Below are 12,333 nucleotides of genomic sequence, written 5' to 3'. Positions count from 1 at the left end.
ACCTGAAGGCTTGGAGGAATCTTCTGGGTACGGAGTAGAGGATGCTGTTATTTTAACTAACGGCTCCCGCTGACATACAGCACAGGATGTGGTGGAGCCAGCAGACACACAAACACACACACGCACACACAGAGACACAGCTTCGTCCACAGAGACAGGGTGGTTTTAATAAAATATTTGTGTTTAATGATTGGACGAGTCAGCCGCCGGAGTTTCATAAATTACTCTAACAGGGGAACAAAATGCAACCAACGCTCAATGGTGTTAAAGCTACAAGTCAAGAGTTTACCGTAAAAAAATAAAAATTTCAACCAAACTTACTTTAGATGCAGTTTGTCACGCACAACAGAGTCTCAATGTTCAGTTTTTATTTTTTGTGTGGCTATTTTTGTATTAAGTCGTCATTTAATCCAAAACCAAGCTTCCATTCACACATTCCTCTGGCGACATCACAAAAGGTAGCCAATCAGAGTCGTCTGTATTGCTGTTTTGCGTTTTTCCTTACTTTTTTAGGCGTTTTGAAGAAAATACATCCTTTGAAGGGCTCTACTGGTATTCCGAATGTCTGTGGCAAAACATTTGTGTAAATATCCTGCAAGAGTTTAAGGGAAATTTGTGTCGTTTGTTTTCCAAACTGTTGCTCAAATTTCCAAATCCAGCATCCAACCACAGGAAAAGCAGAAGTTGAAAACATGCCGTTAAATCCAGACTATTACTATTTCAAGTTACTTCACCAAAACTGAGATTTTATGATTAAAACTGGGTTTTGTAAAAGAAAATATGAGAAGCTGTGAGTATTTTTCACAAATTGTCTCAAGCTGAAGCTTTGAGTTGGTTTTGTTTATCCAACTTTGTGAACTTTACGAGGCTATTTTTATCGACGAATAAAGAAGTTTCTTAGGGTGTTAATAAATATTTTATTGCAGGGAAGATAAACAGATGTGAATATATATTTTTTTTGCAAATTGGATGAAAGTACACCAGGTACAACATGAAACTTTTATTATAAAGGAAAAAAAACTAAGAAAAAACAATAAAACAGATTAGCCATTGATTTTGACTGTATTAATTATAACGTTGGAAACAGAAAAAAAGGGCAAACTAATACAACTCTTAAAATATGCAAAACGTGATGGATGGACGACTGGGTCAGCAAGTCTGCAAGCTCTTATTAGATTTTCCCAGCCTACAGCGATCCAATTTTACCAACAAAAAAAAATGGACCAATGAAAGAAAACCATTGAATTGGAAACAGGGTCATGGTCGGACAATGTCCACTGAAGCAAATGAAGATCGCCCATGTTGTCTGACATACAAGGGAGGGGAAAAAAAGGCTTCTGCAGCTCAAATAGTTACTTTGGATTGTTTTAAAAAGTGCTTTGAACATCCAGATTTAATGATCATAATCAATAATCAGTAAACCAAAAACAAAAAAAATAAGCAGCATGAAAACCACCAACCTAATGTGCAAAGATTCACTGCTCAATGACATGTTGCCTGAGTGTCCATGAAGCATAAATTTCCTTTTGATGTCGGCGGTATCTGGCAACCGATTCACCCAAAATTCCACTGAGGGAAAATATGAGGCGTTTTGATCTGATCTGACAATACTGAAGCCAAGAAGCGCACACACACACACAAAATGATACAAAAAAAAAAAAAAAACAAACAAACCGGACTCCATAAATATAGTTTTATTCTCTCCAGGCCAGGCGCTTCACCCAAATGAGACGGAAACCAAAAAGACTAATTCCATTTCTTAACGATAAAGTGAAAGCTAACGCCTAGCTGGCGAGAATTTCCCAAAACCAGTAAAATGCAGCGAGGCAGCTGGGCTGAAAGGAGTGATCATGGTGAGGAAGATTTCTTCATTAAAGTCAATTTATTTCTTTTAGATGAGGGTACTGGGAATTTGCCAGGAATGCAGGAGCAGCTGTTTTGATATTTCTGAATTCTCTTTGGCATCAAAACGTTCATTTCTCTCATATTGGCTAAACAGCCCGGATGAAATAGACAGTTATTTTTGCTGATACTTTAACTCTGATCACTTTAATTTCAGTATTGCAGAACTTTTTCATTTATAGTCCGCAATTATGATTATAGGTAGCCGCAGCAGGAAGTAAAACCACAGACTGAAAAATGAAAATTCATCTTAAAAGCTAAGGGTTTAAAATGGAATGTAATCAAATGCACTTTACTGTTCACAATTATAAACTAAATGAATAAAATTTGGTTATAATGTCTAAATTAATACATTTGTCTGGGCATACACCATTTACCTGCTGTCATGCACGGTGGTGGAGGGGTGATGATGTGGGCTTGTTTTGCAGCCACAGAAGTTTGGTGCTTTGAAGTCAATTCAATAAAAGAAAACAAAACAAAAAAACTTTATATAACCCAAAGGAAAATTTAATTAAAAGATCTATGGTAGCAGTCAGTGTTGCAGCAAATCTGAAGGAGCTTCTGACTGAAGACTACGGCTGTATGCCTCGTGACAAGCCGACAGCTCAGAGACAATATTCCACACAAGAGTTGATTATGAATTTTTCCGCAATTTATTCCAAACCGGCTAGCTAGCAGCTAAAGTTAAGTCTGCGAGCTGTGCTTATGTTAAAGTTCCTCAAAAGTCTATTTATTCACGGAGTTCCTCTTCTCTCGACGACCGTTTAAAAGTTCAATTACAAAACAACCTTGAAATTAAGTTTGAATGATGATCTCGTTTCTCTCATTTTGCATATTTAGCCGGGGATAATAAAGCTAATTCCACTAACTAATTGCCCCCACCCATAACCTTGCCAGAAAGCCACTTCTTGGTGTAAAGAGAGGAGAGAAAAAAAAATTGAATCAGTATAACGTTAGGATTCAAACAGAAGGAATGAAAACTGAAACGCGAAACCGCCACAGACAGTGGGACCACCCACCACGCTGGTAATTGATTGCTGCGTCGACCGTGTTTGACATCGCCACTCTCGAAGGCAGGATCAGAGCATCGGCGCGCGCGCCGCCGCACACAGCAACAGCTCACCCAGAGGTAGCAGACAGCAGGAAAGCCATGACTAATCAATCGTCCTCGCAGCAGGAGTCGACAGGGTGACTGGAGGATTAAAGAGTTTCCCCTTGAGATTCCACAGTCGCACGCATCTCRTATGCGGCACGTCCGCACACGAAACAATACRGAGTTACTGTACTCTCGCTGGTTTACACGYAAACCGAACGTAAACAGAGCGGTAATCTTAGAAGTGATCTTCAGTCTCGACGCTGACCAGCAATTAAAGCGCAGCGACTTCCACGGCAACACCATAGAGGAATTGACTCTGTTGCTCTAATTTAAATCCCCCCCCGCCCCCCACCAAAAAATAAAAAAAATCAAGCTGTGCAGCTTATTAAATATTCATCTAGCTTCAGGACTCAGACGAGAGAAACACTTCCAGAATACATTAATAAACACAATTTTATCATCGCTTCTAACAGCATTTTGGGGTGAGATACTGCGCAAGAGCACTTCCTGAAACGTACAACCTTGCATTTACATTCATTCCTTGTTTCAGAAACAAAATGTAGCAGCACATACAACTGGAAGCAGATGACTTGCACTGTATAAAAAGATATGTACCACTTTACCCCCCCACCCCCCCTCTTTCTGGCATTAAATAGAACTAAACATTTCCAGTTTCAGCACCTTAGGGATTACCGAAATTATGTAACCATCAGAATACTAGAAATGKGTATTTTAAATATTTTATTAGACTTTATTAACAGTCACTGTAAATGTAAACTCCATCAAACATTTTAAGTATCCTTCTTTGCTGGAATTTTGGCCCATTCCTATCCGAATTGGTTTTGTATCTTTTTATATAGTGTATGAAGCTCATCATTCAGTCATCTTATAACAGCGGTTAAAAACATGGTGTGGATTTACTTACTGATTTCGGAGACCTTCACAGTCASGGGGTTGGAGGTCTTCTCCGCCACCTTGTGCCACCGCCCTGCTCCTCCTCCTGTGACGCGTCCTTCCTCGATAAAGGCTTGAACCCGGCAGGTATAGATCCCGCCATCACTGCCGCTCACGCCCCTGACCGCCAACCTGTAATCGCCGTCTCCGGTCTTCTCCAGGCTCGACTCTCCTCGTTTCGAGACCGCGTTGGCGCTCACCACACCGCTGCGGTTCACGGTGATGATTTCGCTATCGTCAGCCAGCCAGGTCACCTCCAGGGAGAGGGCGTCCAGGTTGTCGGCGGAGACGTGGCAGAGGAGGGTCAGCGTGTTGCTGGGAGACAGTAGCAGTGAAGTGGAGGATTGCGAGGAAGGTGAAGATGACGCTTTCACATTGAGGGAACGATCTTGAGACAGAAGAAAAGCACAGGATTCAGATTAAAGTTGCACAAAATATATATATACACATATATATATACACAGTGATGCAAAAAGTGGGTATGCAACCTCGGTGGGGTGGGGGGGATTTGGGAAGCGAGTGAGCGTCGCTCCTTCACCCTGATGTTCCTGATGTGTGTGTGTATGTATGTATGTATGTATGTATAATATATATATATACACACACACACACACACACTTTTTTTGCATAACAGGTGAAAAAAAAACATGCCAACTTTGTAATGTTTTGGTTCTTGAAAAAAGGGAACATTTGGAAAAATGTTTGATTCCAATGAAATGCTACAAACCTAAACATTACAATAGCTTGGCTCGCTAGCATAGTGCTCAAACATGAAAACYAGCATTATGCTAACTGTGTGTCCAGCTGAACGACTATAGTTCTCAATTCACATTTTAGTTGGACCAGTTTTTGAACAAATGGTAGTAAAGTTTATAAATATAATCCTTATCCGAAAGTAAGTAAAACTTCAGGAGGCTCTTTGTTATGGATTTGAGCCTGTAGCCAATAAGCTAGCTGAGTGGCTGGGATAACACTAATTTCATTTAGAGGGTGTCCAAATGAAGAAACAGTGGAAAATTCTGTTTCATTTTAGGAGTCTATTTGATCATAAGTGTTTGACAGAAACTATATAGAAAATAAATGACTAAACTTAATCTTTAAAAATAGAACATTATCAAACTGGGAACTGAAGGGTGAAAGGCAGACTTTCTTTTTCCCATGGCTTTCTTTCAGCAGAGATGCTCGAGATGACATTTACAGTCCCATCCGATGATTAAAAAAAAAAAATGGGCACGTATATTAAAAACGTCAGTCTTTCCTGTGTATCTTTACACCATCAATAGGATCAGCGGTTTGAATATTATCTCTAGTARCAACGTCAACACAAGTAAAACGGGAAGGAGTCTCTGTGTGGTGTCTGGAGGAGGACAAAAGGGACAAAGCAGACTCTGTTTGACTTTTCTCATCCTCTTTACCAAAGCCAGTAAGTCAATACGAAGCGACTGGACCACAATGACTCGAGTCCTAGACCTGGTTGTGCTGTTCATGTTTGGTTTCATTAGAAACCATGGGCACTCTCCAGCACTTAAGAGGATATGGTAACCTAGAGATAGAAGATATGGTCTCCACAGCAACKTCAGTGAATGACTGCGTCTAGCGGGGCCTCTGTGYAGACGGGATAAGGCAGAATGAGGGTCATTTTAGGGTCATGAACMTCCTGGGAGAGAGCAAGATGGAGAGTAGAGAGAGGTTTGGTGAAGAGGATCCCTCTAAAACAAAGGGAGCCACACAACGGGCCGGGAACTCTCCCACGTCCTTTCACTCTTCTCACACTTCTTGTCTTCCAACTCGTCGGCAAAAAGAGGCGTTCCTTCGCGTGGCGACCCCAAAGCGAACGGCCCGGATCTGAAAACTATCTGTTGCGRCGATGTCTTGACGACACACGAGCCTCACACTGAAGAGTTTTCATTTAAAGATGTCCTTTGAAGGCAGGCTTGCCAACCAGCTTTGATCCGTTTTAAGCGACAGAACTAAAAGGTATTCAGATTTGAGGCGAAGGACAAATGGAGCCCAGGGAGTGCAATAAAGCGCAGAGCATCAAGGCACAGACCGGCAGGAATTGATTTCCTCCACAAGGCAATTTGGTTTATGAGCAACGGACGCATTGAGTCACTTTTTTTTTTTTTTTTGATAAAGTGCCATTCGACAGATTGATTCTACAAGCCATTCAAGCAAGTTATAAACTAACTCTCCCTTTCTTTGTGTTCCTTCGACACTCGTCTTTCACCTCACAGAGAAACAATTTGAGGATACCTTGTGTTAACGCCGGCATCTTACAATCCCAGCAGATAGATTACTTCTGGGCTGAGCAGCAGACACCAGAGTCAACAACAAAGATACGGTTCCTGGATTTACCGCTTTGGACAAACAACGCAGAGTTCTCCGTGCTTCAGAAGAACTTTTTTTTTTATACATTTTTAAGAATAATGGACACAGAGCCTTGCAAAAATATTCTACTTTTTCAAATCTTCTTACATCCACAAACTACATTGCACGTTTTTGAGATTTTATGATAGACTAAGAGAAAGTAGAGCATAACTTTGAAGGAAATTTAACAAAGATTTCTTTAATAAAGTGTGAAAAGTGGAGTTTTGATTTGTTTTTAGTGTCTAGCTCTGGCTGTATGTTTACAACAGTTCTCACTGATGGACGGTGCACCTCCGCCCTATTCTCCAGACTTTYCCTCCAACAGGTTTTCCATCAGGGTTGACATGTGTTTAGTTCCATCCATCTTCTCATTTCTCAGATTTCCACACAACTAYGAGCTGCTGACAGATTGTCAAACCGTCGATCTCACAATCATGCACTGCTTATACATTGCTCTCTCTTTCTCACAAAAAGCTAAATAAAATACAGTGAAACTTGTTGTAGCATGACAAAAAAAAGTTTTGAACACTATGCATTGTGTGTTAAAAATCCAAGATTTTGCACACAGATMAAATTAATTTATCCAAATTGTCCACATAAAAAATGGTCATAAAAGAGCAAACTGATGATACTAACAGCATTCATCTGAGCACAGTGCTCTGAAATCTGTTGTGCAGTCGCAGGCATCTTTTCTTTTCACACATTCTTCCCATTTGTTAAAGCCTGCTGCTTACATTACCCACAATGCAGTCTGACTGCCAACATTTGGGAATGAGATTCTAACACAAATTGTGTCTAATGTAGCCTAAAGCCTGAAGCAGTGATTAGGAAGCAGCTGCTAAGCTCACTCTTTAACAAGGAACCATTTCAGACTCCATACTTGGTAGTTTACTGGTAAAAACACAAACACGGGGTAGTTTTTCTTACTTGTAGGAGTGACTGAAATGGCCCCCATCTCTTTGGAGCTTTCCACAATCTTCGTCCACTTCCCTCCGCTTTCACGCGTCCATTCGGCCCCCGTGCACACGTAGGTCCCTTCGTCAGACATGGTGACCCTGGAAATCACCAGCTTGAACGTGCCGTTCCTGCCTGGAACCAGCCGGAGGTCCCCGTCAAGGTAGCGGCGGGTGAACCTCGGACCCGTGACGACGTCACCCTGGGGGCCAAAWGTGAGGATTTCCTCAGAGCCGCCGCTGGTTTTCACCAACCAGGCAACKGACAGGTAGGTCAGGGAAGGGAAGGTCAGTTCTCGCGTGGCGTTGCAGGAAAGCGTGAAGTCGTGTCCCTCTGGGACGACCGGGGAAGGAGTCTGGGGGGTCACTTTGAGGGTGTTGGGGATAACTAATGGAGGGAAAAACAGAAAGACAAGATTTTATGAATGAATGAGTCAAACGCTAACCAGATAACAGCTGATAAATTCATTTTAGAACCATGTGCAACCCAACAGGTCATCCTCCATGGTTATTTAGCTCCATCCATCTTCCTCAAGCTCGATGCTGCCATCACCATGTTTCATGCAACCGTTTTCTTCAGGGTTTTTCTCAACATATTTCATTTGTAGACCACAACATTCAGTTTCGGCTTTTACCTTGCCAAATTATCCCAACTGAGTGGTCTAATGAGCCAATTCCCCAACCACTCAAGTTGATACTCAAGTTTCTTCTGCAACTACATTTATAACTTAAAAATAGGCATTAAGTGAGGGCTTTTTCTACTAATATATTGACACTGTGCACCTACAGAACATTAAAAATGCTGTTTTAAGTCATTAGCACCAGTATTTTTGGTGATTTACAATATTACAAAAAAATAATAATAAAATTGGAAAATGCAAGACATTCACAACTTGTGTGCGTCTCTCAACTTTTTTTTTTTAATAAGCCTCGGTGCGATCCAATACACAGAAGAAAAAAAAAATTGCACCAAAAGTAACAGGAACATTTCTTAGGTAAATAATTGAAGTAGTGATACCCAGTTAAACCGAAGGATAATGACTCAGTGTCTCAGCCGTTAGTGAGACATTAACTAGGTGGAGCAATGAATTCATAAACTATGATGACCTTTAGACATTTCTACACCATTAAGCAGCTTTCGGTTTAACCGACACAATTCACACACCTTAYAAGAAAAAWAAAWAAATTAAKAAATAATTCAAACTTTGCTGATAAATCTACTTGTGGTAATATGACCAGGGCCACTGCTAAAAGCAGAAACAARGTAAACAAACGGTTCCAGGAGAAGGCAGTAAACATCTGATTGCATGTGTGGCATAAAACACACCCAGGGAGTGTTCAGGTAACCCAATAAACTCTCCCTTTCACTTCCACACAACAGCGTTGGCTCAACTCTTTTATGCCGGACTTCTTTTGTTTTGAATTTGCAGCTAAATGCAATGATGAGGCGGCGTTTGAGTAGGTTCTGACAAGGCGGCCTGTGACACCGCTGAGACCATTTTCTTACTGAAACCAACCACATGACTCACTTTGAGGAGTCTAAAATAAAAACCGGGGGGGTGTCTCTTCTCTTTTTCCTTCCCTTTATGACTGTTTTCAGTTGAATCCACGTCTCATCGTTTCACAACGGGGAAAAGTGAGGGAACAGACGGATGCTTTGAGGATCGGAATGCGAGCGGCGGAGATACRGGGGGTTAATAATGCCGAATGGTAACCTCACAGTAGGGTTTGCCTGTCTGCACACGGGCTCTGCTTCATTAGCTCCACCAACATGTTTAGATTTTAACACAATGTGTCACAAGCACAAAAGCAAAAAGGGATGAGTCACTCGTTTTAAATCGCTCATCTGAACAGTCTTTCAGAGTTTCCTGTTTCAACATGTCTGCTTTTAATAGGAAATATATTTTAGAGCAATGAACACATTATGAACGTTTTAATTGGATTAGGTCAAATACTGTTCTAGCAGTTGGTGAAAAGCTACATCATTNGTAAACAAACGGTTCCAGGAGAAGGCAGTAAACATCTGATTGCATGTGTGGCATAAAACACACCCAGGGAGTGTTCAGGTAACCCAATAAACTCTCCCTTTCACTTCCACACAACAGCGTTGGCTCAACTCTTTTATGCCGGACTTCTTTTGTTTTGAATTTGCAGCTAAATGCAATGATGAGGCGGCGTTTGAGTAGGTTCTGACAAGGCGGCCTGTGACACCGCTGAGACCATTTTCTTACTGAAACCAACCACATGACTCACTTTGAGGAGTCTAAAATAAAAACCGGGGGGGTGTCTCTTCTCTTTTTCCTTCCCTTTATGACTGTTTTCAGTTGAATCCACGTCTCATCGTTTCACAACGGGGAAAAGTGAGGGAACAGACGGATGCTTTGAGGATCGGAATGCGAGCGGCGGAGATACAGGGGGTTAATAATGCCGAATGGTAACCTCACAGTAGGGTTTGCCTGTCTGCACACGGGCTCTGCTTCATTAGCTCCACCAACATGTTTAGATTTTAACACAATGTGTCACAAGCACAAAAGCAAAAAGGGATGAGTCACTCGTTTTAAATCGCTCATCTGAACAGTCTTTCAGAGTTTCCTGTTTCAACATGTCTGCTTTTAATAGGAAATATATTTTAGAGCAATGAACACATTATGAACGTTTTAATTGGATTAGGTCAAATACTGTTCTAGCAGTTGGTGAAAAGCTACATCATTYRAGTCAAGTTTGAGCAGAGGCAATAAAAAGCCAGACCATTGARGAGACTGTGGGTGTTGTTTGTGAGCATAAAGTTGATAAAGCTCTTTTCTCTTTTACTRAAAATTAGCTAAAAGCAGAACAACATTTTCTTTCTCTYTGAACCACATGAAGGAGAACATCTGACTGCAGAGGCCATCTGAAGATGCAACAATGTAAAACCTCTCGTCCCTCTGAGCTTCATTTTTAAAAAGACCAAACGGTATGTTTCTAAATACCTTACTGTTGAAAGATTTGTAGATAAAAAAAATTAATAAATAAAATTACTGAATGGCTCCTTGATATAAATGATTCTTGTCAGAGTTGCAACAAACTGTAATTTACAGCTTCACCACAAGCGGTCATTCTCAACCCAGGTAAATCAAGGGCAGACGAGGCTTACCAAAAAGCGCTTTTAAATGTCTGGAAAGAATTCCCGTTTGCCAAGTRTCTCCAAATCCCTGCAAGTTTCAAAACATCCTCAATGGATAAATCCTTATGTAAATATTCACTTTATGATAGAGTTCCTGTATTGCATGATGCCCAAATTTGGTGGTTCAAGCACARCATCAGTCTTATACGGCTGATTTTTGACATCAAATTTTGAATAAAGTGGGTTCACAGAAACTGCARCATGCACATTTCAATGTAAACCTTCAAAAACTCTGCTTTTTAGTCCATCAGGTATTTCCTGATTCCCAAAGTATGATACTGCCACCACCTTATATGACAGTATCTCAGGTAGTTATGAACAAAATCATGGATAAGCCGTTCATTTTCGTTTTATTACAGCAGGAAATGTTTTTGTCTCGTGATCAGAGTTATTCAAACATCTTGTGACAAAAGCACAGCATTCTACAGCGAACAACAACCATGCAATGCATGTTATTGACACGAATAAATTGTAAATCTGAACCTCCTCCATTGGAGAACGAAGCCCATTATTTTAGCCCCATCAAAGTCCCAGCAGCTCCCAGTGTTCATGAGCTTCGTCTCTAAATTTGTCCGGTTTGGAAAGCGAWTCTAGTCATGTTGAAAATGTGGCCAACAAGAGGCAGATGGCTCAGAATAAGAACATAGTTGTGCATTGTTGGAATTACACGGATGGCACATTTACATCCCATAAGACAGACTTTGCTTTGGATGCATTCAGTTTGAAAAAAAAAACAAAGAACACCACTCTGATTTTTTTTTAGTCCAACTCATATCACCAAATGAAAACACAGCTTTATGTAGATCTATTTAACTAAAGTGATCAATAAAAACATACATCAAAAATTATCAAATAATAAAAGGTAATTTTCATGTTAATTGCTTGAGAAAACTTTATTTTGCATTTAATTTACTGGGATTCCTGTTTAATTATCTCAAGATCTRGAGTTGATTTTCATCTTYCTTGCAGCTTCATTATATCAGCTTGTCAAGATATTAACCAAGAGTTTACTTTAGCATCATAAACTGAGAAATAACGTGTWTTCTCAAGTTACTTCATCAACTTGGGAAAACAATGCTGTCTAGCAGGAAAGGAAACAGACATAACAGCTCCATTAAAGCAGAAAACAAGCACCTCTCCTYGTTTTTCCTGAATCTTTCTGTCATCTTATTATTTTTGAAATATCAGGATGTCAAGCTCGGCTTTTTTGTTTCGACGATTCTGTAATTGGAATMATCTAATCTCAACAAACTGTAGGAAATCAAGAAAAAAAATTTGAGTCGATGGAACCAAGCCAATACCAGAGTCCCTAAAGGATAGACCAATCAGGTGTTGGAAGAGTTTGGAGTTTCTGAATGAGTAGGACAAACAATGAGACTTAACGAGCGAAAAAAAAAAAAAAGTCGATTTTCTTTGTGGTACTCTTAGTAGCAACAGGAAATTCATTTTCTAAATTTGGCACCAAAATGTCCAGCATGCTTCGACTTGGAGACTTGATCCTTTTCAGTCGTCAAAGATGCTCAAGTTAGTTATCAAAAAATAATAATAGTAATAATAGTAAGATCCATTATGATGTTTGGGGAGCTCTTTGAAACCTGCTGCACTGAGCCAAGTATCTATTGCACATAACAAGGACGATGCAAATAATTGTGTTTTGTTCTGCCTATTAAAATTAGCCTAAAAGGCTCAGCAAACTTCCCTTGTTCTTACATAACCAAACATCCTCGGCATGGCAACGAGAACGGCGCGAGGAAATCTGGTGGAAATCTAACTCTTCGTGACTTGAAGTACGCGAGCAGGTATCTGCGTGGAAATCATTGCGAATGCTAATACATATGCTTAGCATGCACATAAYGAGCTCACTCGCATGCAAACACGGCCGCCTTGTTAATTCAGGT

General features: G+C 40.4%; 1 protein-coding gene across 1 annotated transcript in view; it reads right to left on the bottom strand.

The window, feature by feature from the left end:
• ptgfrnb (prostaglandin F2 receptor inhibitor b) overlaps window positions 1-12,333 on the bottom strand; it is a 58,931-nt gene that overhangs the window by 37,397 nt on the left and 9,201 nt on the right. Inside the window, exons 4-5 of the mRNA XM_008426164.2 lie at window positions 7,247-7,660; window positions 3,924-4,340 (exon numbers count right to left, since the gene is read on the bottom strand). Coding sequence (XP_008424386.1) covers window positions 3,924-4,340; window positions 7,247-7,660 — 831 coding nt within the window. The remainder of the gene's footprint in view (window positions 1-3,923; window positions 4,341-7,246; window positions 7,661-12,333) is intronic.

The sequence above is a fragment of the Poecilia reticulata genome, linkage group LG2, assembly GCF_000633615.1.
Source record: "Poecilia reticulata strain Guanapo linkage group LG2, Guppy_female_1.0+MT, whole genome shotgun sequence".
Classification (NCBI taxonomy): Eukaryota; Metazoa; Chordata; class Actinopteri; order Cyprinodontiformes; family Poeciliidae; genus Poecilia; species Poecilia reticulata.
The sequence above is the reverse complement of the archived record's forward strand: the minus strand, read 5'-3'. Positions and strand labels throughout refer to the sequence as shown.